We start from the raw sequence: 24754 nt of genomic DNA, 5'->3' as shown, positions 1-24754 counted from the left end.
AGAGTCAGGTGCGGGTGCACACAAACGCAACCTTACTCATGCGGTGGGTATACGACGTAGGCCCACAAACCTTACCCAGGTTATAACATTCAGGACATTCAGGGAGATGCCAGCAGCCGCGGGCAAAAAAAGAAAGAGAAAAGAGAAAAGGTGGGTCAAGTAAATCACTCCCATCTCAACGCCTCGAAATGCAAGGGATAGCCGGTGCGTGTATACAAATGCAGATAAGCTTTTGGGGCTTCTGTTTTTGAGAGGTTGAACCGAGTCACGAGTTAACCTACGGAGTTCCTACTGCTTTGGTCGATCTGACAGGTTGCAGGAATCTCATCCTAACGAACCCTAAAGCGAACATGAACCAGCTTTCTCCATGAAGATTAAAGTTTGACATTGACAACACTTGTACCGTTAAAGCCTACACGAACATCAATTGTACACACAAAACAGGTGGACATTAAAGGCCTTCTCAGGGATTGCTATTAGGACCCAACCAGCCCAACCCTACCGACCCACCACAGTAAATGGCGCTCTCATTATTGGATGCTGATGCTGATGCTGCTGGTGGAGTTGCTGTTGACTTTCTGGAGCAATGCCACCCCCATCTGGACCACCGTTGGCCTCCCTCGAGGCATTGTGGATGGCGCAGTGGCCCAACCTCGTCAGCTCGGCCACGAACTCATCAATCATGGTGATATTCACCATCTCGTTGGGCGTCAGTTGCCGCCGCCGCCGCATCTCTTTGATTAGGCTCTCGACCGATCCTAGCATCTCTAGGTCCTCTTCCGCCGACGCGTCTAGAGGGTTGAGGAGCACATTGCAGAATATCGTCAGGATGGCAGACATGGGATAGAAGAAGAGCATCCTATATGTTGCGATCAAACAATCGTCGTGTCAGTCACTTGAAACGCATGCGCTCCGTCTCGTAAGCCAGAAAGTACTGAGCGTGGCATGACAGCCACAGCTGTCAGACTTACCAAAATGCCATGCCGTGCCTGCTCATGACAGCCGTGCGAAGGTACATCAGTGTGGATCGGCTTGCCTGCAGGGCCAGCGCCTGGCTGGAGCTGATACCAGCCATCTCTCCTCCCTGCGTCCAGGCCCGGCAACGTCCAGATGCGCGGTGGACAGTCGCCATAAGGTAATGATAATCAAAGTGCATGGTGAGGTCGTTTGAGTTCCACCTGTTCCTGTCCTTGCTTCTGATATCATCGCTGTCGCTGTCATCGCTGCCATCGTTCTCGTTTGCGCAGGCCGAGTCGCGCCGTAGCGATCCATCACCGGACATCGGCACCCACGGGGCCGATGATCCATTGCTTGCTGACTCGGGGGTCACAGAGTTTCCTGTGGATATGTGTCGTTGCTGTTCATGTCCTGATACAGGGCCATGTGGAAATGGCCTTGCAGGCGAGCCGCCCTGTGAAATCATTGAGTCGGCTCTAGCCCCCATTGGACTTGTTCCTTGCACTGTAGAGGCTCTCCGTTTCTTGACTTTAACCGGGACCACGAGCATCGGCCTGTGCTGAGGTGGGAGAGAGCTTCTCCATCTGTCCAATTCCTCATCCAACTCTCGGATATCACGCAGCAGCTGAGCATCTGACTTGCGTAGCGACGTAACCGAGTAAAGCAGTTTACTGACCCGAGACTTTATCATGGAGATACGAAGTTGAGCTGGCATCAGCTTTGCCTTGAAGTCGATTTCTTCCCGCAGTGTCAAGCTGTACTTGCTGAAACCAGTATTGCCCATCGGCATTGGCTTATCAAGGGGGAGTCCATCCGCATCGATCGACCACGACCGCTCGAGGATGGCAAGATCGCAATAGTCATTATCCATGCATGGTGGCAAGCCTGTGCGCAACTCGAGCTCTTTATCAAACAGGTAGCACATGCGATATAGATTTCGCATGTGCCTCCGCAGTCGGGCGTCAGGCGTTTCCGGTCGTGGCTTTTCATCGACTTGTTCACTTTGTTCTGGTGATGCACTGATGTGGATGCCGTTCATGTTCGGTAGCGCAAGCGGGTCATCTTCAGGTGAAAACCCGGATCCGTATGAGGTGTGACCCCCGAGCATGAACAATACTCGGACAGCCGCAGTATGAAACATACCGGCTGCCTGTAGTTGACCGGTCAATGTGTGGAATACGGTCTTTAAGTTTTTTTTAGTTTTTTTTTTTAGTCAGCAGGCAAAATCAACCAAGTGACAGCACAGGAGCAAAAGGAAAAGGAAACACCCCTACCAGCATCGTTACCGTTTCAACCGTAACCACCGAGGCAGCAGGTATAAATTCGGGAAACATCAAGTGTGCAGCCGCAGCGTACGCCTCCCCATCTATTGGAGGCAGCCCCGCGTCTTTGTCGGTCTCTATTAATGACACCAGAGACATGAAGGCAAATATGCAAGCCTTGGCACATAGTGCCTCCATGCCTCTCCTGGATCGATACTCATCTCCAAGTCGCCGCTGTCGACGATACTCCCACGCGAGGTCATTGGAAGCATCGACCTCGGCAGACTTGTCCCTAGGGGAGCGACTTGCATCCTGGCCAGGTGAGCCGCTCATCTCCCTTCTATCTTCTGCGGGCTGGTAATACGAGTAAGCGCTTTCGATGGTCGCGGCGAAAAGTACCGGGTCGATTACGGGTGCAGTGATGCCGAGGAACGACTGTCGAAACAACAGCACGCAGTACTCCAACAGGGCCCGGTCTGGCAGGTCTGCAGCCGGATGCCTTTTCAGGACAGCAGGCATATCCCCGACGTTCAGATAACCCTGTTCGAGGAACCAGCCGTCTGGGCGAGTCTGCCATAGTATGCCGTCGTCATAACATTGGTTCGTCGTACTCTGGTCTTCCGGGTCGACCGAGTCCCGGTTCGGATTGCTTGCTGGGGTGGAGGCCGTTCTGGGGCCAGACGGGGCTCGCAAACGCGCGAATATGCTCTCGAACTGTGGTTCTGTGTCGCACCTTTCCCTGATCCAGTCCAAGCCAGCCTCGGAGAAGTAAGGAACGCCGTTATAGGGGCTGAGCTCACCCAGATCCATTCCTGCAACGTATAGCTTGCCGAATCCGATGCCGCTGGGCATGGAAGATTCAGGCGGGAAATATCCGAATCCGGGCGGCGCATACGAGGGGATCGAAGAAAATGGTGACGGGTGGGTATGTTGCTGAGCCGTCTCGACGTGATCAACCAATGATCCCTGCTGGACTCCTTCCTCTAGCTTTACCGCGGGGCCGGGTTGAGACTGAGCTTCACCAGAGCGGTTTCGACCAGGGCTCGACGTCGCAGGCGAGGGTATGGCGGAAGATCCGTTCGCGAGAAGGTCGGCGGCGAGCGCGGCGGCCTCTTCGAGCACTGTATCATGCCTGGATTGCCCCGAAGAAGGATCCGCTTGGTTTCGCTGGGCGGCTTTTAGAATCTGCTCGATGCGGTCCATGCGGCGTGCCAGGTCATTTTGAGAGCCACTGATACATCCAAAAACGGCGTGATAATTTTTTTTTATTTCAATGTCAGTTGCGCCAATTCCCCCCCTTTTATCGGCGTCGCGGCATTTCCCACGTACCGAGCTGCCGCTTGTGCCGGCTTGGAAGACTTCCTCCTGATACTCGTCTCTCTATTAAACGTACACGGGAGACCTCGCTGCTTGCACCAATTACATTGTGGCAATGACCCGTGGCATTGGATCTGTTTGGCGCGAGAGTTTTCTATCGTGTCAGCATGTACATGAACCGAAAGCGCATGAATTGTTGTGGAACGCCGTGTCAAAGTTAACAAATACATTCGTACCTTGCGTCTGTGACAAGAGTCACAAGCCTTCTTCCTCCCCACCATTTGGGTAGGTAGGCTTAATGACTGGGGATTCTTGAAGTTTGATATAAGTTTGTATGTCGCTCGCACTGCTTTGGTTATGCGCAGTGTAGGTTGTTACCAAGAGCAAGCGAAGCTTGTGGAGAGATATCAAGTGGTGGTTGGTTCATCATTCTGCAACGGTCGAGAACCTGAAAAGCGTTGGTGGAGTCCCGGCCCAAGCCGCTCCTGCGGTTTGTCTTTTTTTGCTCGATAGTTCTTGTGTGATTTATCTGGCGTTGCTAGGTTTCGGGAGTCTAAAGCGTTCACTATAATAAAGTACAATTTGACGAAGAACAAAACAAAAATAAAAAAAATATAAAAAATAACAACAAAAGTGTAAAGCAAGTTAAATTGAGATGCGGGAGAGACCCATTAACGAGAGACTTGGAGGGGAGGGGAAAACAAACTGCCTCATGTCAACTGGGGGGGAATGGAGTTTACCCAACTGGCTTAAGGTACCGCCACACAGGCCTTGAAGGGCGAAACAGCAGACGAAGCAACCGTTCGGAAGCTGCTCCGAAGTCTATTTGCGTGTGGACGCAGCGTTCAACTGGTAAACCCATCATCAAGGATGTACCCTGTGCCCTGAATCATTCAACGACAAGATGATCAGGGGAGGACACCAAGAAAAATGACACTTGGCTACGAGTGATCCCGGAGCATGTCCCGTGCATGGGTTGTTGTTGGTGTTTGCTACGTTTAGCTACCCTGGGAGATAAAAAAAAAAAAATCAAAAAAAATCTTTAGGCATTATTGTAGCAAAAAAGAAGAGAAAAGAAAAAAGAAAACGTCAACTGACTCGACAGAGGCCAGTGCTAAACCGAATCCGGGCGGGGGATTTGTAGCGAAGGAAAACTTTAAAAATATACATACGACGTTATGCATGCGAGGGGAGGGAGTGACATTCGCTATGGCCCCCACATGCCATTTATTTTCTTGTTTTAATTTTTTTTCGTGTTTGTTTGATGTGGTGGTATCATTCGTCATGTTTGACAGGCACAAAGGACCTCTCAGAAAGCTTGCATCGTAACAAAAAAAAAAAAAAAACTTTGGAATATACTACTTAACCCATTTACAGGTAGGGATGAGGTTGGGGGGGAGGGGGAATAAGAGTGAGTGATTAAATCTCTTGGCGATGCGATGCCAGGAGACGACAAGACTTGCCCGTCCGTCCTTGCCTGCCTACATAGGAAACTAGCAGCGGGAGGGTGGAGAAGTGGAACTACTACTGCCGGGTCCAACCAGTCTGGAACTGGTTAGTCTGACAATATATTACACTACATACATATTGGAACTCTAGAGTTAATGGGTAAAACCAAGCGGGCGTATAAACTGGTTGCTTGGCAAATATACCCAAGATAGCTCCCTGCGTTATGGATTGATCAAGTTTGATGGGATATACTTGGTTGCCAAACATACATACGCATACAGAGTAAGGGGTTGTTAATTTTAACCACATGGACAACTCACTAGCATGCGCGTAAGCTCGGAAAAAGCGCGGAGAAATTGAGTTTGTATTTAACAACAAAAAACAAGGTTTAACCCAACTGTGGAAGGCTGATTTTGGAGAGAGACACAAAAATGACTGCAACGTTCCCAACGGTGGGAAAAGCCGGGTGGGGTATGTGATGATTGCCAGAGCCATTTCTCTATTGAGAAACTTATTGATTACGACGATGGGACATGAGAAAAACAAGAAAGATGAAAAAACGAGAAAAAAAGACAACATGACAACATGACAACAGAAGAAGAAGGGGAAAAAAAGGAAGAAGAACATTGCGGAAGAGGTTTCCATGTCAAATTCTAACCTTATTGTCTCGTTTGGGCCAGATCTAAACTGCTCTACCACGTACGTCGTACGATGGTATGATTGATGTTCTAGTTCTAGACTAGGTCTAGACTAGACCTAGATAGGGGCCCCTCAAAAGAATACAACGTAATAATATTGTAGTGGCGAGAATTAGCGTCGCATATCCAAGGCTATAATGGAGATTGGACTAATCTTTTAGGAATCAAGAGCCGATCACTGCATTTTTCACCGCACGTAGAATGTAACTCGTGGTGATCGCACCAAGTAATAAAACTAGTCCAGTGGTACAGTGTTTATGCTTCTGCATCTGCATCTGCATCTGCATCTGCAGGTTGAGTTGTTGGGCCAAAATGCACAGATAACAAGGCAAATACTTTTCATCCGGAACGGTCAGGTGGGGTTTTCCCGCGCAAGGGGAAAAAGAAAATGAGGCGTTCCCGCCAGGACCTTTTTTTCCTTTCCTCTTATTTTAACCCTTGCGTCGCTGCAGATTTGTGATACATGAGCGTGCATACTGAAAGAAACAAAAAAAAAAAAAAAAACAACAGACCATTGCTGTAGAAAGTTGCTCCCGGTAAGCAATAACAGCATCAAGCATCAAACCTGAATCAGTCGTCTGGTTCAGGGTACGTGCCACTAGTTTCTAAATCTATCATATTCTTGAGTCACTCATTTTTTATTTATTTAATTATTTTTTTATAAAAGAAAAAAAAAAAAGGATCGATCGATCACAGCCATGAACGGCACAGCCACAAACCCCAGAGGCATCCATGTCGCCATAGTAGGCGGCGGGATCGCGGGCGTGAGTCTGGCCCTGGGACTGCAAAAGCGGGGCGTGTCGTTCACGCTGTACGAACGCGCCCGAGAGATCCGCGAGATCGGGGCTGGAATCGGCCTGTCGCCAAATGCAGAGCGTGCCATGGAGATGCTCGACCGCAAGACGGTCCTCGAGGCCTACAAGCGCATCGCCACGCCAAACGGCGTCGACGAGTTCCAGTGGATCGACGGATACCGCACCGACGAGCTCCTCTACACCCTCTACATGGGCAAGGATGGGTTCCAAGGTTGTCGCCGATCGGATCTGGTCGACGAGTGGATAAAAACCATCCCGGCCGACTGCATCAGCCTCGGAAAGGAAGCCAAATCCATCAGGCAGTATGGGGACGGCAGCAACGGGACGGCGGGTGGCCCCCAACAACAGGGTGGAGTTGAAATCACCTTCAAGGACGGAACCACGGCCACTGCCGACGTGGTGGTAGGCTGCGATGGCATCTGGTCTCGGGTGCGCGAGCTCCTGCTGGGATCCGACAACCCTGCCTCTCACGCGGGATACACGGGCAAGTTCTGCTTCCGGACTCTGGTGCCCTACGACAAGGCCGTGGAGGTGCTGGGCCACGACCGCGTGTACACACGTTACATGTACAACGGGCCGGGCGCACACTCCATCACGTATCCCGTGGGGCTGGGCGACAACCTGGCGCTCAACGTGCTGGTTGTGGTGGCGGACCCGAACCCTTGGCCGTTGGAGAAGACGGGAGGCAAGCATACCGCTCCGGGGATGAGGGAAGAGGCGGAGCGTGCCACCAAGGACTTCCACCCTACCTTTCGCAAGATCGTCAGTCTCCTGCCCGAAAAGGTGGAAAAGTGGGCCATCTTTGACGCGATGGAGAATCCAGCCCCGACCTACTCCAAGGGTCAGATCTGCCTCGCCGGCGACGCGGCCCACGCGACCGGACCACACCTGGGAGCGGGGGCCGGGGTGGGGATCGAAGACGCGTTGCTGTTGTCGACGCTGCTGGATCGCATCGACCAGGTCGTCAAGGGTGGTGATCAAGAGTACGCTGGCGAGGACAAGAAGCGAGACATGATCTCCCGCGCCCTCGATATCTACGATGGCCTGCGACGTGAGAGGACGCAATGGCTCGTCAGGGCCACACGCGAGGCCGTCGACTTGATCCAATGGAGTAAGGGCGAAGCTGCGGGTAGAAACGGTGAAGAGTTTGGGCGTGACATGAGCAAACTTTACTATCAGGTGTGGGACTACGATCTACAAGGCATGTTGAAGGAGGGGCTCGAAAAGCTTGCGGTCCCATGCACTCAGGGTTCAAACTAGTCTGGTGGATGGATGGGCATACCACACACACACTACGTACGTACTCTATAAATGCCTTTGACGCATGAAAAGGGCAGTCAGTCAGTCGGCATTTAAATCAGTATTTCTTACCAACAAAGCACACTAACGTACCAACGACAGTGGAGGCATTCGGTTTTATTTGGTAGCCCCTTGAGGCGCGGGGGACACGACAAGTACAGTGGAGGACAAGACGCTAATTGGTTTTTTTTTCTTCTGATTTCCATCGGAGTTGGGCTCTGTCCATTAGTGGGTCGGTTCATTCCTATATCCTGCGTTACAGCGTATACCTACCTAGAACAGAGAAGCGACACGCAACACTTACTAGAATAGAGAGTATGTGGTAGAGTTCATTGATTCCCACTCATCCTTCAGCCCCGTTCCATGACCATTGGTTTTGTACTTTTGATCCAGTATTACAATTGATATAAAAAAATGATATTGCCTAGCATTTACATAGCATCTTCCACATCGGGTAAAATAAGCGCAATCAAATGTCAAACCAGACCTACTATAGTAGACCCGCACGCATGCTGAATTACCACCTTTGGGCATTTTCTTCGAGGTGTTTCTTAAGCCACCTAGCACTTGTAATATCTTCATCCTCTATTTTATGGTCTCGCGATTGCGCAAATAATCAAGCGCAACGTGTACAGGTAAATCCTCCAGTCTTTCTTTTTTTTTTTCTTTCTTTCCTCCAAAAACGTCAACACGTCCTGTGACGCTGGGACAACAACCCCCCGCTAGAAACTGCCCTGTCAGGCCTGTAGGAGCCGTCAGCCCCATTGTGCCCAAGCCCACCGATTCCGGGAAGTGGGCTTCATCATGTAAAGTATATTAACCAACGTCGTATCGGGATTGTAGGGCCGTCCCGAGGCTAGATCCTAGGTTCCTCCCATATACTTACTCTAATAGCATGCCACTACCGACTAGAAACGCGACCATAGAGATCGTGATGATCTTGAGGGATTTTTTTTCTCTCTCAATATCCCGAGACAATGCCGAAATCGCGGCAAGGTGGGTGCATCTTGAGTCGATAGGGCTGTTGGCTGAACCACAATATGCCTGCCGCCCGGGGCGGAGACTATGCAAATGAATGTTGGCAGGAGAGGGTGGGTGATTGCCGGCGATCATTTGAGCATGGCTCATGATTCAACCACAAAAAATGTAAGTGGTACCTAACCAGGTACCCAATTATGCAGTTAGCTTCTAAAATGGGCGTGTATCATTGGCACGGTGGTCAGTCAGGGTTGCTGGATGGTGGTGGGAGTCAATCTGGATCAATTTGTAGTCGTCCAAGTCGGGGGGAACATTGCGTAAGGCGGCAGGGGACATGAGTTTTTTTTTTGTTGTTTAGTGTTTATTTTCAGGTCTAGTCCTGGTCTTTCCAACATCTGACGATTGAAAAATTACGGCATCTCAGTACCGCAGGTACAAAAAAGTTCATCGAGATAGGTGATCGGAGATTGTTGACTGCATCATTTAGAGTTGCACCAATAGAAAATAACACAAAAGGACGCCAGGAATGACGGCGTGTTCACAAGAGGAGGCGAAGCAAAAGGCCAAAAAAGCAAGACTTTATCATCGCAGGTCCCGCACATTTCACGGTAAATTTTGTCAGCATTCGGTAACTGATAACCCCTCTTTCTTGTTCCATCGCAGGATGCACATGCTTAGACTATTATGCCAAGAGGGGACGGGGGTAATAAAATATCCCTTGCTTCGCCAACAACAAGAGAGAAAGAAGAGGAAAGAATAAAAAAAAATAAGAATAAAAAATAACCCACAGTAGCCGCCAAGATTGATCCCCCTACTTGATCGGAGTTGAAATCAGGTTAACCTGGAAGGGGGGATTCTAACTGCAGGAGGTAGCATTTACTGTATGACACCAATTGTAACGAGTTCGCTTAAATGCAAGCCGGGCCAGGGGACAGATCCTATTCGTCATAACTCACCTGGAAAGCAACTCTGGTTGTTTCTGACAGTTGCAACGGGGTAGCTGTGACAAGCTTAGACGGGGGCAGCAAGTAACAAAAAAAAAAAAAAAAAAAAAAACCTCCGAGTGTTGGCGACTTGGATTCTTTTTGCTTTGTACCGAGCGACCCGAATGCTGACATTTTTTGCATCAAAATCAAGCCGAGATGTTGCTTTTGTTAAAGACACTATGAGTGGGTGCATTAATTAGTGTGAAGGATACAGTTATACCTCCACCAACCACCAAGAAGCATCACTTTTGCTGTCTTGGCAAGGCCTGGTCACGGATATCCTCACATTTTCGCTTTACTTTTTAATGATTATCATTCTTGACATCTTCGCCTCGCCCTCATTCCATGTAATAAAAACCATCAAGTTCATACAACGGTGATCTTTGCACTGAACTGAACCCCCACGTTTATCATCTCAACTTTTTTTTTTTCCTTAACCAATCGCTCGAACTCTGGTATGCTCGAGGTTGGCTTTGTCTTTTTTGGCGCCTTTGTGTCTAGCGCCGGCTACCTTGATAATGACCGAAGAAAGCACTGTATTTTGATTCAGGGTCGGTCATCTAAATCTGCAACGTCCTGGCGACAATTGTAGAATTTGTTAAGCGATCTAGAATGTGGTAAGCGACCTGTTGAAACTCGAACCAAGACTGCAGGCGGGGAGAGCTTGCCGTTGGTCCATAGTATAAGAAGAAGCAATTCTCGTGCACCCTTGCGTAGTAGAAGCTCCCTTGCCCCTCAAATGTTGCATCCCTTGATCTGCGATCGAGCACAAGAGGCGATTGCGCAACCATGAAATTGCGCGTCAAAAAAAAAAAAAAAAAAAAAAAAAAAAAAAAAAAAAAAAAAAAAAAAAAAAAAAAAAAAAAAGTGTCATTCTGTTGAACATGATGTTTGACATGATGTCAGTTATCGAGAGCATCTCGCTCTTGAATCACAGTCTTTGCATCAAATTGAACCTGAGGTGGTTTTATAAACATCAGGATGGGAATCTTTTCTATCTGTCACTTGAACATATCCCGTCTTCGGGTTGGAAACATGTGGGAAACCGGAAAAGGAAATACCAAGGCTGCATGTTTTGCTTGTCAAAACCGTTGTGATAGAATCCGTGTGATGAACTCCCGGACCTCTCACCCAACTTGCTTCTTTTATGTGGTGTCCCTTCATGAACCATAGCCGAACTGAGCAGGGTTGGATGGCCACATGTTTGTTTCTTTCGCCTCTTTGCATGCAAGTTGCAACCGATATCAGTTGTGGACCTTGTATTCCGCTCAGCTCTGTCCGGCAGACGAGATATGCATGCATCCTCTTTAAGAACCAACTCCTTACATGCCGTTGATATATCAATACCCCGGGTTGCGCCACCCGATCCCTTCCCGTAGCCGTAGGTTCTACCTCCACATTCAACTCGGCCGGCTGTCTTAAGCATTCATACCGATCTGAATCATAGACGATCCGAAAGTTACCACCACTTACACAACCCAAGATGACACCTTATTTGATCTTCACGCTGCTGTGGACATGTCTCTGGACACCCACAGCAGCAACACCACAAGGAGACTCGTTGTCCATGTTCCTCGCCCTGCCAAAATGTGCCCAGACCTGCACCATCAACTCATTAACTGCCGGTGGCTGCGATCTCTTGAACGCCACGGCAGTCACCGAGTGCTCCTGTACAAACGTGCCGCTAAAGGCGGGCATGTCCCAGTGTGTGCAGACCAACTGTCCTTGGGCCGATCAGAAGAGTAAGTTCTTGCCATCACGGTTAGGGACCATTTTACATTCATGCTGCCATTAGAGACTTACCCCCTTTTTTTTCTTGGTCCTGAACAGTATCCGCATTCATATCATATAACCAGTGCAAAAGCTTCCCACACGAGTCTCGCCAGGGTGACATCTATGCCACTTGCATCGCGTGCTTGGCAATACCGTTTTTGTTTATTGCGCTGAGGTATTATGCGCGGTTTCTCGTGGCAAAGGGTCTATGGTGGGATGATTGGATGATGGTTGTTGCGATGGTCTCACACATAGGAGGCTGTGCCTGTGTGATCGTTGGTAAGTTGGCCGCTTTGAGAACTTGTGTTCCATCACTATACCCACCTATCTTACCTGGTCTAGTATCATCACTCCATCTTCAACCGTCGAAATCCAACTGACAAGCATCACTTGACTCTCCCACAGCAACCAACCTAGGCTTCGGCATGCACATCTGGAACGTCTACCCGGGCCACACCGAAGACATGTTGAAGCTCTTCCGCGTCGTCCAGATCTTCTACATCATGATTCAGGTCGCGGCCAAGCTCTCCCTCGTCCTACTCTACTGGCGCATCTTCCCGACTCGCTGGTTCCGCATAGCCCTGCGATGCTCCATCATATGGCTCGTCACCCACGGCTTGGCCTTCATCTGCTTGGTCGTGTTCCAGTGCAACCCCATCGCGGCCGTGTGGGATCGGTCGATAGAGGACGCCACGTGCCTCAGCCTCAACGGCATCGCCTGGGCCGGTGGTGCCTCTGCCATCTTTGAGGATGTCGTCATCCTGTTGCTACCCATGCCTGAGGTTATGAAGCTGCAGTTGACCTTCCAGAAGAAGATTGCAGTGTATTTGATGTTTGCTGTGGGGTCATTGTGAGTACTTTCCTTTCTGAATGTCCTTTGTTCAAGTATCATTCGACTCTCATCACCGTCGCGTCCAACTCGCATCGCTGCTCTTTCAATACTAACATAAATCACCCCTCAACCCAGTGCCTGTCTCACCAGCATCATCCGCCTCAAGTACGTCCACCTCTTTGGCAACACCTACGACGAGTCCTGGGAAAACGTCGACGTCCTCATCTGGTCCATAATGGAGGTCTCTGTCGCCGTGGTCTGCGCCTGCCTGCCCGCACTGCGCCCACTGTTCCTCAAATTCCCCGGCTTCTTCACCTCCAACGGCAGCAAAGGTGGATCCGGAGCCGCGACCCCGGCCAAGAACAACACGCCCGTCCGCATCGACGCCAAAGGTGCAACAGGCGGCAGCAGCAGTGGAGCCAGCAGCACCACAGACGACGGCTACTACTACTCGGCCCAGCGTCCCTCCACCTCGGCCTTTCGCGGCGCGAGGGCACACCCGGGCTTCGAGGAGGTGTCGATGGACAGGGACGAGGTGCCGTTTGCGACGAGAGGTGTGGTCGAGCGGGCTCCGGAGGAGACAGAGTTGTCCGATTTGGAAAAGAGGGTGGGAATTGCGCGGTAAAAACAAAACGAGGAGAGGGGAACATAATCTTGCCGCTGCTGCTGCTGTCCCCTTCTCCCCGTGTCTCCTTTCTATTTATTATACTGTGTTTTTTTAAACTGCGTTGGCGGTCTTCTGGCTTTTTTTTGTGGCGTTTCTTTTCCTTACCTTTTTACTCTCGACTGTGCCGCACAGTTTTGTCTCGGGGTCATCTTATTCACAAGAAGCATATGTTTGTTCAAACAATTACAGAGCCTTAAAATTGTCCCATCTTGTCCCCTATCCTAGCATTCATGCATTGCCCGTTGCGAGCTATGCTAGGAATAAACTAGCGTCGGCACATCACAGTGTCCATCGATACGGCAAAGGTTAGCACGATATTTTGGTTTCTTTTCTTTCCGCAAGTTAGCGACCAGAAGTCATCTCGTGTTTTTGCCGCCAGTGGCGTTCATAGCTTGTCAACAAATCCAGGGACCAGCCGATAAATTCATGTACGGAGTACTTGTAACAAAACAAATCGCGAACACGTCCATCACTTGGTCTTTATTTGGACGTATCATCACATATCAACCTGAATCGCAAAGATATCCGCAAGTCCTTGCCAAGAAAAAAAAGAGATTATGAGTGGCCGATCCTGAGTCCCCTATTCACCTCGCTATCGCTCGATCCGTGTGAAGCTTCAGATCAGTTCAATCGTCCAATCTTCAAAGTTCCGCAACGACACTGCAACACACCACCATAGGGTCCTGCCAACCTACCTTGTTCGTGTTGGACCATATGAACAAGGCTTTTGCACAAATGATTGGTCTACTGTTTTTTTTTACCCCGTCGGTATTCCATTGCTGTCCGTGCAGGTTTTATTGACGGTTGTCAAGTTATGTGTCAGATCCCGCCAATAATCCTCTCGAAATCTGGCTGCCATGTGACTGACCATTGATGGACTTCCCAACACGAAAAGCAGATTGGCCAAGAGGAAGGGCTTGGCAGTTAGTTTGTCTCGATTTCATGTAGAAATACCCAGGCAAATTGGTGTTTTCGATCTGCGTCGCTAGTCTTGTTGGTTCGGGATATCAGACGGCTTAGGGATTGTCGAGGTTCACCTTGACATTTCAAGAACCAATTTCTGAGTAGAAACATGGTTTCCTCAAACGCAACGGGGGTTGTGGAGACAATTTGCTTTCGTTGTTGGGGGAAATAACAAAAGAAGAAAACATGGGATAGTGTATCACGGCAGGAGGGAGGGTAGCGTAAGCTCAGGGCGTGAGATGGGCTTGTAATCCCTGAAGTATCCTGTGGAAGATTTACCATATAAAGGAGTCTTGGGCTGTCGTTAACCTTTCGAATTCGTTCATTTGCTCATCATACAAACTCACCTTCTAGACAAGACTAAGAAAGATAAAAACAGCCCCCTTTACAGCCATTACCACCAATATCTATCCAACAAAATTACAATGCAGTTCCCCAAGGCCATCCTCCTCGCCATCGCCTCCGTGGCTTGCGTCCACGCCGCCGAGACTCACAAGGTCAACGTCGGCGAGTCGAACTTGAGCTTCTCACCAGAAGAGATCAAGGCCGCCAAGGGCGACACGATCGAGTTCCACTTCTTCTCGTCAAACCACGATGCCGTCATGGGCCTTGCCGACAAGCCCTGTGAGCCCATGGGCATGATGGACGGATCATTCGCGTCGGGTGTGCCACAGGGCGACCAAGTTGTAGGTGCCAATTTCCCGGGAACCTTTTTGTGTATATTTTGAGGAAAATATCCAGCTGACAAATCCTACAGAAGCAAGTATTTAGGGTGGAGGTCAACTCGACGGAGCCCGCCTTGGTCTTTTGCTCGGTCGGCATGCACTGCGCCAACGGCATGGTCATGGCCATCAACCCGAATGGCGAGAAGACGGCGACCAAGTTCAAGGATGCCGCCAGGGGCAAGTCGAGCAAGGCCCCCGAGGGTGTCTATGGCGGTACCTGGGGAAATGCTGCGTAAAAAAATACACACATGCATGAGATGAGGATATGTTTCTTTTTTTCGCAACGAACCATTTCTTGAAGGTAGGACATGGGAGGCGAAAGCTGGTCTTGAATTCTGCAGGCTATGTCCTTTCTATTTGATCAATATATCTTTTGTAATTGTTGGCCATGAATTGTTGTTTTGCACAGTGAGCTTGGTGGTGTTGTGCTCCATGTACGGAGTAGTTCAAGTTCATGACAGCCTGACAGCTGACAGGTGAGGCAATATGACAGTTGACAACCACTTTTTCATGCTAGCCCAAAAACAAAAACCCAACAAACCACACCAAAACCCCACTAGATCCACCTCTAGCCCCTCGCCCCGCATGATCTCCACTTCTGAGTTATCAGATGCGGATCTGATAAAGAAATTACTCCGGTGGAACCCCCCTTGCCCCCATCATGACATGATAATTTTTCTCTTGTCTCTTGGAACTTAACCCAAATACATGAATTTTGACATGGATCAAATTTTTTTTTCTTTTTTTTTTTAATACTGCCGGGGCCTCGTCATCGTCCTACCCGCGACATCGGACCTATGTATCCGAAGCAGCTAGCCCAGGTCAGGGCAAACAAGATATATTCATCTACCGGGGCGATCCAGCAGGCCGTCTCCATCACGATGGCGTGGCATTGCGTTACTGTACATGATGTCCACCCAGTCCCAAGCACCCCTCATCCACGGCGCGGGACCTAAATGGCCGAGGTGCGCGTGTCTTTTGTTGCTGTGATCCCACGTGCGCAGTTGTTCATTACCTTCCAAGACCAGCCCATCGCCACTCTTTGTTCCTTGACGTAACTCGGTTCCATAGACCATTACTATCATAGCTTTTATACCCTTTGCTACTTGACCTTTGGAAAACATCTGCCAAAAAAATGACAGTCTCTGCACAAAACTCCCCCTACAAGGTCCTCGTCATCGGCGGTTCCTATGCTGGCATCTCCGCCGCCCTCAACCTGATCGATCTCTGCACGGGCAAGACCCCAAGATGTGGTGCAAGAGTTGACGATTCTGAGGACTCCAAAATCCCCATTGATGTTGATATCACCATCGTTGACGAGCGGGATGGATTCTGTTAGTACTAGCACTTCCTTTCTCCAATATTCAGTAGCACCTCTCCTCTTTTCAGGCCTCGTTATTGACAGCAGTCTCTAACACCATCCCACAAACAGTCCACATAATAGGCTCCCCTCTCGCTTTCGCATCTAAGAGCTATGCCGAAAAGGCTTGGATCAAATACTCGGACGTTGCAGCACTGCAACGGCCAAACATCCACATCATCCAAGGCACAGCAAAGACGGTGGACCCAACCACCAAGACCGCAATCATCAGCCGGACCGACCCAGAAGCAGTAACGCAGACCACCTCGGATGAACTCATCCCCTACGACTTCCTCGTCGCGGCCTCTGGTCTCCGCCGCGTGTGGCCCGTCGTGCCGCAGTCCACCCGCCGCAAGCAGTACCTCCTCGAGACGGGGTCGCACGTGCAGGCCGTGTCGGGCGCGCGTCACGGAGTCCTCGTGGTCGGCGGCGGCGCCGTCGGCATCGAGATGGCCGCAGAGCTCAAGCTCGTCCAGCCGCACGTCAGGGTGACGCTCGCACACTCCAGGGACAAGCTGCTGTCGTCCGAGGCCCTGTCGGACGAGTGCAAGGACGTCGCCCTGGACTTGCTCCGTGAGGCCGGCGTCGAGGTTTTGATGGGCCACCGGATCGCGGAGCAGGTCGAGGTGACGACTGAGGATGGCGGCAGAGCGGTCGAGGCGAGGTTCGAGAATGGCCACAGGCTTGTTGTTGATAATGTCATCATGGCCATCTCCAAGAGCGTGCCGACGTCGAGTTACTTGCCTGCGGAGGCGTTGGATGTTGAGGGTTATGTGAAGATCCAGCCCACGTAAGTCATTGGAAGTTTGGTCGGCGTGAATCAGGATAAACCCAATGAAGTAATTGAAAACTGACAGATATACCAAAAAAAAATAGCCTAGCTTTCCCACCATCGATTCCCAATGCGGAATACCACTATGCGCCCGGCGATCTGGCTCTCTGGTCCGGCATCAAGCGCTGCGGCGCCGCAATGCACATGGGATTCTGCAGCGCCACAAACATCCACCAGCTGATCCTGCAGGAAATGAGCGCAGGACAGCACGTTCCCAAGCCTATTCGGTTGAGCGAGTTCCCGCCCATGATCGGGTTGGCGGTTGGCAAAAAGGCAGTGTCTTACAGCCCAGACGCAGGGACGAATTCGGGAGAGGATGTGGCCGAGATGTTTTTTGGTAATGATTTAGGGTTTTCGAGTGAGTATTTTCTGAATCTGCTTGAACATTTCACTTGTCAATGGGACAATTTTGCTAACCGTCACAGTTTGCTGGAATTACCTGAGGCTTGGGGGAGACAAGGAGACGGACAAGATCTAGAGGCATTTCCTAGTTATGACGACCGGACTATTCAAATACGTATATAAGACATGTACATAAAAACTTTACGAGCTATTCGGAAAAAAGAAACTACATGCAATTTTATATTTTTGAATCCCATCCCAAAACAAACAAACAAACAAGAAAACATATTCTACAACTTGGGCACCAATCCCACTCCCGTTCCCCCGACGACCTTGTCGTTCTCGGCGAGCGGACACAGCTGGAAGAACCTCTCGCGGGAGCAGTGCATCAGCCCGCTCCGCTTGTGTGGCAGGTCGACAAACTTTTCGACGCCGAAGCCGTGGATGAAGTCGTACGACAGCACGGTGCTGTTGGCGGACTTGGGCTCCCCCACCACGGCCGTGGTCCGCGGCTCGTCCAGGTACAGGAAGTGCATCAGGCTCGACCACCACGCCGACACGCGGTGCGGGCCGCGGAACCGCACGTCGCCGACCAGCGAGTGTCGGCCGCGGTCGAAATCGCCCGATTGGTAGTAGGCTCCGAGGCGGTCCTCCTGTATTTTGTGACAAAAAGAATGCATAATAGTTAGACAACATATGTAAACAAGTCAAATTTTTCCTGGAACGTAAAAAAAAGAAAACAGGCAACAAAAACGAACCTTGGCCCAGTAAATCTCAAAATACGCAAAGAACACCCCTTCAAAAGCCGCCAGCACGGCAAACTGATGCGGGTCCTCGTGGAGCTTCCGCAGGTACTCGCGGTGCTGATCCAGCGTGCCCGTCTCGTTCCAGCCCTGGCTGACCCTGGGGTCGTTCTGCCAGGTGTGAAACAAGGCCAGGTGCTTATCGTCGGTCCAGTCCAGCGCCACCATGCTGAAGGTCTCGGCCAGGTGCGGCACGTAGCGGCTGTAGACGACGCTCCCGGGCCGCGGCTTGGCCGGCCGCCTGGGGTGCCAGCACAGCGCCGTGCCTGGGATGGCCGTCAGCGTCCCGTCGAGCGCCGCCAGCGGGTACGCCGACGTGCCGGCCTCGTCGGGCGCCCAGACGGGCCGCGGGCCAAAGGGAGAGCCTGCGCCCTGCCAAAACGTCGAGCGCAGCACCAGCAGCTCCCTTGTCGGGGACGAGGCGCCGTCCTTTTCGTTGACCGGATGGTCGATGGCCAGCATCAGGTCCTTGAGCCGTGAGCTCAGAGCCCGCGGGCCCTCGGCCGTGGCGGTGCCGTCGTCCAGCGTCAGGCGGAAGGCCTCCTCGCCCGGGCGGACGGTGAAGACGAGGTAGGCGAGCAGCCAGAGCTGGGCCGGCGTGGGGAGGGTGGCCGTCTTGGCGTCCCAGAGGGCCGTCACTGATGGGGAGCGGCGGGCGCGGCCCCAGGGGGTGTTGTTGGACTCGTGTGGGCGGTCCGACGACTTGAGGTCCGTCGGCTCGGTGAAGAACACGGCGTCGTTGTGAAGGACCGCATGGCTGGCACGGTCGGTGGCAAGCCCTGACGGGGCGGTGCTGGTGATCCCGAGCTGGTAGAGAGGGATTTTGTCACTGCCATGGGAGTGGTTGGATTTTGTGACGGCGTAAGGAGTGTGGTACGGGTGAGGGAGGCGGAGGACGGTTGTGGAGGGAGTGAGGGAGGAGAGAGTTGGCGGAGGCATTGCGATGTCTGTACGTGATGTCTGTATGTGCAAGTGTTTTTTTGGAATCGCCTCTTGTTCAAAGATGAAGAATTGGTGTCTTCTTGATAGCTCCAGTGAGCTACAGCCAAAGAGATCGATTTTGTAACAAAGCTGCAGGGATAATGACGACAGTAGAAGAAAATTGGAAAAGATCAACTCCGTCCGACGGCGGAAATGTTCAACAATGCAAAGCCGTAATCCCGAGGTAGAGCAGCTCTCCACCTAGCGGGCTCTCTCTCTCTCTCTCTCTACGACATCATCCACAACTAGAGGAGGCACTATGGGGTATTCGGGGTGGGTAGTAACAAGACAGTGACGAGCGACGCTTTACGCATTATTGCATATGCACGAGACGATGGCATCATGTGGGTGCATGCGAAGAATTTTCCTTACGTGTCTAGACGGCCCCTCCGAACCCCCTAACAGGGAGGGTCAACCAAGAAAGAGAAGGATCAAAAATGAGGAAAGGAAAAAAAAGTGATTTGCCATCCAATCGAACTGGTGTAGGAGTGGAGAGGGGTAGGATTTAGATGATCTGATAAGTCGAGAAGGACGCTAGTGTGCGGATCTGATAAACTTGTATATGGAGCCGACTAGGGTCATAATTCGCCGACGTTCGGAGACTTGCAGGATGCCATCTGCCACCCCGTATTTGCCCGGTTTTGGAAGTCAAGCGGAAAATCTTGTGCCGAGGACTTTTTGCTCTGGTGTTGTTGGTGATGCGAGTTTGAACGGTAATATTCCAAGACAGAAGATTGTGAATCGAATACTTTTAATAGACGCTATTTTTTGCCCCCTTTCCACTCTAAAACCTAGCCCCTATTTTATGAACAATGATAAAACTGTCAAATAATACAAAGTAGTAGCACGTAAAACGAAAATAAAAATAAAAATGGCAGGTCAAAGAAAATTCACAGCTTCGCCTTAGCCTTTTCCTCAATCAACTTATTTCCCAAAATTGCCATTTCAAACTTTCTCACCTTCCCACTTCCCGTCAACGGCACTTCGCTCGGCACTCCCCCCTGCCCCAGCCAAAACACATGAGTCGGCGCCTTGTGGTTCCCCAGCTTTGCCCTAACCCACTCCCTCACCTCGGCATCATCGGGCAGGCTTCTCTGGCCGTGGCTGTCGGCCGCTCCCAGGAAGGCGCCAACCACCTCGCCCAGCCGTTCCGACTTGAGCCCCACGACGACCGCCGTGGCGACGGCCGGGTGCTGGACCAGCCGCTCCTCGATCTCGAGCGGGTAGATGTTCTCGCCGCCCCTGATGATGATGTCCTTGAACCTGCCCGTGATGCTGCAGTAGCCGTCGGCGTCGAACACGGCCTCGTCGCCCGTCTTGAGCCACAGCACCCCGTTCTCGTCCCGCACCATCACCTCGGCCGTCTTCTCCGAGTTGTTCCAGTAGCCCGCCTGCAGCTGGTACCCGGCGATGCAGAGCTCGCCGCGCTGGCCCAGCGGGAGGATGTTGCCGTCGTGGTCTACGATCTTGGCGTGCGCGTGCGGCATCAGCGTCCCCACCGTCGTCAGCCGCCGCGACACCACGTCGTCCGTGAAGGCGTTGAAACATGTCGGGCTCGCCTCTGTCAGACCGTAGCTGCTTGTGAACTCGGCCATGCCTAGTCGGGATACCATCTGCTCCATCAAGTGTCGGGGGACCGGCGCTCCCGCCACGATGCCTGTGCGGAGCTTTAGGTCGCTGGCCTTGAGGGTTTGGGCCTCGGGTAGTGCGAGGAGAGAATCGAACATGGCGGGGACGCCATGAAGTGCGGTGCAGCTTTCCTCTTGTACGGCACGGAGTGTGGCGGGGGCATCAAAGACCTCGGCTGGGTATACGACCTTGCCGCCGTGTGTGATGGTAGCCAACATGCCAAGGACAAGCCCAAAGCAGTGGAAGAGTGGTGGTGGGCAGCACAAGACGTCTGCAGGTGTGAGGCGCATGCGGTCGCCGATGTAGCGGGCGTTGTTGACGAGGTTGTGATGTGTCAACATGGCGGCTTTGGGCCTGCCTGTTGTCCCGCTGGTGAACTGCAGGTTGCAGACATTGTACGGGAGTACCTTGAGCTGCGCTTCCTGCAGACTCCGCGAGCTGTACCTGATGCCGCTGTGTAACACATCCTTGTACGTCATGAACCTGCCCGAGTCACCGCGTAGAATGACAACCGTTGGAGAACCTGGTTGTTCAGCTAGTTCGGCTAGGAGTGGCTCGTTATCTAGTCGACCAATGTGGCGGGTGGTGAAAAACACCTTGCAATCTATACTCGCAGAACAAGGCAGTGAGCAGCGAGTTCTCCAAGACCATCTAAGCTTGGCAAAAAAAAAAAAAAGAGAGAAAAAAAACCCCCCAGAACATACCTGTAAAGCCCAAAGCATACTGCGCCTCAGTCTTGGTATAAGTGTTGTTGAGAATCACCAGGATTCCACCGATTCTAGCAACGGCAAAAAAGACGGCAATGTACTGCTCGCAGTTGCCAGCCATGATGCCCACCCTGTCGCCCATGCCGACGCCCATGGACAGGAGCGCCCGAGCAATCAGGCAGCTCTGTTGATTCAGTTCGTTATAGGTCCAGCGCGCACCCGTCCAAGGAATCACGACGCACTCCTCGGTCCCGTACTGCTGGCACTGCAGGTCTAGCAGCTCGCCCAGCGTAAAGTCGACCAGCGGCGGGTCTACCGGCCCGTGGAGGATCGAGAGCGTCTCCCGCTTGAGAGGCGGAGCTTCTATGCTCGTTGTTGGTTGTATTGAGGCCATTGTTTCTGTGGTTTTGTAGCTGTTGTTGTGTTGAGTGAGACGAGGCAAGACAACTAGGGAGTAGGAGTACACTTAGATCGTCTTTTTCTTTTTGGTATTTTGGTATACTATGTAGAGATCGACACCACAAGTTCCAAAAACAACAAACCCATCAAAGTCAGGGTCATAAAACGTCATTCGAAAAAAAAAAACCACTGCCCCGTTCCCCCCTTTCCATCCACACACCCACTCAACCCGGATTGACGGTTCCAAAGTGGGCAACAGTTCCGCAGCTCTCGGTACCATTTTCCATCGCATCCGCCGTTTTTCAGCTGCCTACATTGGCAAGTCCTTTCAGAAATTTTTCCTTCAATTTCTTTTCTCCAGAGAAATGCCGCAGTGGGGTTGTCCAGTCCCTACTGCAAGTTGGGAGGGGACCAACGGGTTCCATCGAGGCCAGTGAGGCCAATGACGTGCGAATATTAACCATGTTTGTCAAATAATCAGATGATCTGATAAGATTTTTACATGGGTCCCAGGTGGGTCTGAGTTGCATTGCCCTTTTACCCCTTGGCCTCTCAAACCCTCGTTAGATGCATGTTTTGCCCTGTGTTGCGCTGCGTGTGGGTTCTTCATGCGAGGGCCTTGGGGCTTGTTTGTTTTGTCTTCCTTTTTATTCCTTCCTTTTTCTTTTCTTTTTTTTTCTTTTCTTTTTTTCTTCTCCTTATTATCTCCCCCTCTCGCTTGTGTTTAGTTTTTTTCTTCTCCGTTGTCGGCCTCAAAGATCTCGGGGTCCAACCAGGGTGCGGAAGATTAATGCCCCTTTCAGTCGGTCAGAAATTGGACTAGACTGGTATTGGAATTACACTTAGTGATAAGATGTTATCAAGTATTGGTCCTCAAGTATTGGTCCTGTCAGAAACGAAATTCTCTAAACCTTGATAATTCAGATGTAGATACCAAAGTCTATTTCATTCACATCGCCCACCTAATCGTCTTGCGCTTTCTAGGTAATCCTCGCCGCTGCCTTAGAGCGGGTCTTAGTTTTAATGAAGGCAACCGCGTGTCGGCAATGGCCTTGACCACCGGCATACACGCCAGAAGAAGAGCAATAAGGACAGCTGGTACAATCAACCCGCATCTCCCGCGACTTTGATAGCATTCCGAGGATCCGTCTTCCCGGGGAAAGCATGACTGTGGTGGACTTGCTAGTTGCTTGGAGGACTGATCTGATGTGGAGCACCAATGCATCGCCAGCTTGAGCAGGACGAGTGCGTTGATTAAAAGAACATCCACCCGCCTAGGAGGAGGTCGGTCAGTCATGGCCAAGACGAGTATACCGTTCATTTTTTAACTCACAGAACTGCGTTGAATAATCCCCATGAGCTGGGTTGAGGAGTGCTCAAATCGACATGACTATCCAGCTCTGTGGTTGGGGTTTGTAGTGCAGGTTCGCACATATAAATCGTTGTTGACTGCGACATAGTTGCGGATCTTTGTGTGGTTGTGGGTGCAGAGATTGCGGATATGAAAACCGACGAAGGTTTGACGAAATGGCTGTCGTTTACAGTTCCCTTGAAAGGTGAGAGAATAGTACCATATGTATGTACGGTATTGTTATCGACCCTGGCTTTGTGAAGCGCAGTGCAGCTGCATGTTCCGGCGAATCCCTTGAGCTTGATGCATCAACATCAGAGGATTTACCAAACCGACGTGAGGACAATGTCATAACTTGCCGCCATCTGTTAAAAAAAAAGAAGAAGAATCGGCAAGATAAAGCTCTTGATTGACGGACATCAGGTGGAAGAGATCCGAACATTTACACTCACAGATACCATCAAACAAGAACCAGTTATGCAACGTCCGTCCCTTATCTGGTGGGGAATTTTAAGCATGAGACGGTTTTGTTTCTGCGAAACTGATTAGCTCTCCGTCTCCGTCTTTGCAACTGGTGGTCGGAGATGTATTTTGTGTCCGATTTGGTCGGTTCCGAGACAAAGACTCGGTTTACGAGGGGAGGAGGGGCAGATGGATGGTATGGAGACCAGTGAATTGACGGCACGCTAACGTCGGGCCTCAATGTCGGGCCTGGTTGATGGACATGTGCCTATGTCTGCATATGTACGATAGATAGTAAAAAGCAGTAGACGAGCACTAGTCAGACTCTTGTCTTTTCATCTGATTTTAAAATCTGCATGCAGATCAACAAGGTAAAGTGATGGGGATTTCCGTGGAAATTCCGGGGTCAAGGAACCTCGGGTAGTGCGCCAAATAACGTGAAAGTGCAGAGCAAACCGAAACATTGCTTTCTCAGAGCCCAAACAGCATTAGCTGAACACTTGGGATTTGCCTGCAGCAGCTTCCAAGCTTGCCAAGATGCATGCTCACTTTACCCGCGGGAAACGTGGGATAATATAGTCCAAACATTAGCGGTGACTGACCGCACTCCGGATGATCTAACGCTTCCCATCTGCATTTGTTCAAGATAAGGAAATTTAGCGAGTTGGGGGAGCTTTGAATTGGACCTGCCCCCGGGGGTTGGGGTTGGTTGGGAGATTGAATCTTGTGTTGTGTAGGGTAGGTAGGGTGCATAGTAGGGTAGGGTAGAGTAGGTAATTCGATGCCTAACGAATTTGAAAGGGCTAAAGCGCCTGCCAAATTACCGCTCCACCGTGATTCGCCAGCGCATGGTCGCGTGTTTTAATCGTTCGCTGCCACATAACTCTGTACATGGCATACCTTGGAAGTTTGAGGGGTGGAACAACCGAGGTGATCCAACTTAGCCTAGACATTTTGGACTGTCAAGACCATCTCTTTTGTTGGGATTTTCGAGTTTCAATTTGATTTTCTCAAGTTAGCCGCCCTCGCCAGAGCGGAAAATAAAAATAAAAGTCAATGGTGGATTTCTTTTGAGTTCTGTCTCGCCGATAGTGCAACTACTCCGTAACTGCTCGCCCGGTTCGGTCCACCCAACAAAGACACTGGATGCAGGCACGGTTACGTCAC

At 51.0% G+C, this 24754-nt stretch overlaps 9 protein-coding genes across 9 annotated transcripts; 4 read left to right on the top strand and 5 right to left on the bottom strand.

Annotated features, from left to right (window-relative positions):
* Positions 1–242: 242 nt before the first annotated feature.
* On the bottom strand, positions 243–4521 carry PgNI_07878 (uncharacterized protein). The gene is made up of 5 exons (XM_031127883.1): positions 3773–4521; positions 3549–3670; positions 2232–3450; positions 972–2140; positions 243–859 (listed from the first exon to the last, which is right to left on the bottom strand). Exons 1-5 carry the CDS (start codon positions 3815–3817, stop codon positions 499–501), a joined length of 2916 nt encoding a protein of 971 aa, XP_030980802.1. The 5' UTR covers positions 3818–4521; the 3' UTR covers positions 243–498.
* A 1860-nt stretch (positions 4522–6381) lies between these two features.
* On the top strand, positions 6382–7758 carry PgNI_07877 (uncharacterized protein; the record flags this gene model as incomplete). Its single annotated transcript, XM_031127882.1, has 1 exon — positions 6382–7758. The coding sequence occupies one exon, from the start codon at positions 6382–6384 to the stop codon at positions 7756–7758; it is 1377 nt and encodes a 458-aa protein (XP_030980803.1).
* A 3486-nt stretch (positions 7759–11244) lies between these two features.
* PgNI_07876 (uncharacterized protein) lies at positions 11245–12991 on the top strand (the record flags this gene model as incomplete). The annotated part of the gene is made up of 4 exons (XM_031127881.1): positions 11245–11503; positions 11592–11813; positions 11940–12384; positions 12502–12991. The coding sequence occupies 4 exons, from the start codon at positions 11245–11247 to the stop codon at positions 12989–12991; spliced, it is 1416 nt and encodes a 471-aa protein (XP_030980805.1).
* Positions 12992–14421: 1430 nt separating this feature from the next.
* Positions 14422–14957, top strand: PgNI_07875 (uncharacterized protein; the record flags this gene model as incomplete). Its single annotated transcript, XM_031127880.1, has 2 exons — positions 14422–14682; positions 14754–14957. 2 exons carry the CDS (start codon positions 14422–14424, stop codon positions 14955–14957), a joined length of 465 nt encoding a protein of 154 aa, XP_030981406.1.
* Positions 14958–15563: 606 nt separating this feature from the next.
* PgNI_07874 (uncharacterized protein) lies at positions 15564–16974 on the bottom strand (the record flags this gene model as incomplete). Its single annotated transcript, XM_031127879.1, has 3 exons — positions 15564–15845; positions 15887–16053; positions 16293–16974. The coding sequence occupies 3 exons, from the start codon at positions 16972–16974 to the stop codon at positions 15564–15566; spliced, it is 1131 nt and encodes a 376-aa protein (XP_030981407.1).
* On the top strand, positions 15857–17391 carry PgNI_07873 (uncharacterized protein; the record flags this gene model as incomplete). The annotated part of the gene is made up of 4 exons (XM_031127878.1): positions 15857–16055; positions 16154–16871; positions 16958–17271; positions 17339–17391. The coding sequence occupies 4 exons, from the start codon at positions 15857–15859 to the stop codon at positions 17389–17391; spliced, it is 1284 nt and encodes a 427-aa protein (XP_030981408.1).
* Positions 17392–17545: 154 nt separating this feature from the next.
* Positions 17546–18997, bottom strand: PgNI_07872 (uncharacterized protein; the record flags this gene model as incomplete). Its single annotated transcript, XM_031127877.1, has 2 exons — positions 17546–17908; positions 18014–18997. 2 exons carry the CDS (start codon positions 18995–18997, stop codon positions 17546–17548), a joined length of 1347 nt encoding a protein of 448 aa, XP_030980806.1.
* A 932-nt stretch (positions 18998–19929) lies between these two features.
* Positions 19930–21769, bottom strand: PgNI_07871 (uncharacterized protein; the record flags this gene model as incomplete). The annotated part of the gene is made up of 2 exons (XM_031127876.1): positions 19930–21272; positions 21373–21769. The coding sequence occupies 2 exons, from the start codon at positions 21767–21769 to the stop codon at positions 19930–19932; spliced, it is 1740 nt and encodes a 579-aa protein (XP_030981409.1).
* Positions 21770–22685: 916 nt separating this feature from the next.
* PgNI_07870 (uncharacterized protein) lies at positions 22686–23925 on the bottom strand. The gene is made up of 3 exons (XM_031127875.1): positions 23578–23925; positions 23108–23479; positions 22686–23048 (listed from the first exon to the last, which is right to left on the bottom strand). Exons 2-3 carry the CDS (start codon positions 23230–23232, stop codon positions 22724–22726), a joined length of 450 nt encoding a protein of 149 aa, XP_030981410.1. The 5' UTR covers positions 23233–23479; positions 23578–23925; the 3' UTR covers positions 22686–22723.
* Positions 23926–24754: the final 829 nt, after the last annotated feature.

Source organism: Pyricularia grisea (genome assembly GCF_004355905.1).
Source record: "Pyricularia grisea strain NI907 chromosome Unknown Pyricularia_grisea_NI907_Scaffold_4, whole genome shotgun sequence".
NCBI classification, from domain to species: Eukaryota; Fungi; Ascomycota; class Sordariomycetes; order Magnaporthales; family Pyriculariaceae; genus Pyricularia; species Pyricularia grisea.
The sequence above is the reverse complement of the archived record's forward strand: the minus strand, read 5'-3'. Positions and strand labels throughout refer to the sequence as shown.

Coding starts and splice junctions, on each gene's coding strand:
- PgNI_07878 (XM_031127883.1), bottom strand. CDS start 3,817: ATGGTGGGGAGGAAGAAGGCTTGTGACTCTTGTCACAGACGCAAG. Junction 3,671..3,772: donor ACTCTTGTCACAGACGCAAG/GTACGAATGTAT, acceptor CGCGCCAAACAG/ATCCAATGCCACGGGTCATT. Junction 3,451..3,548: donor CCGGCACAAGCGGCAGCTCG/GTACGTGGGAAA, acceptor TGGATGTATCAG/TGGCTCTCAAAATGACCTGG.
- PgNI_07870 (XM_031127875.1), bottom strand. CDS start 23,232: ATGTCGCAGTCAACAACGATTTATATGTGCGAACCTGCACTACAAACC. Junction 23,049..23,107: donor GGATTATTCAACGCAGTTCT/GTGAGTTAAAAA, acceptor ACCTCCTCCTAG/GCGGGTGGATGTTCTTTTAA.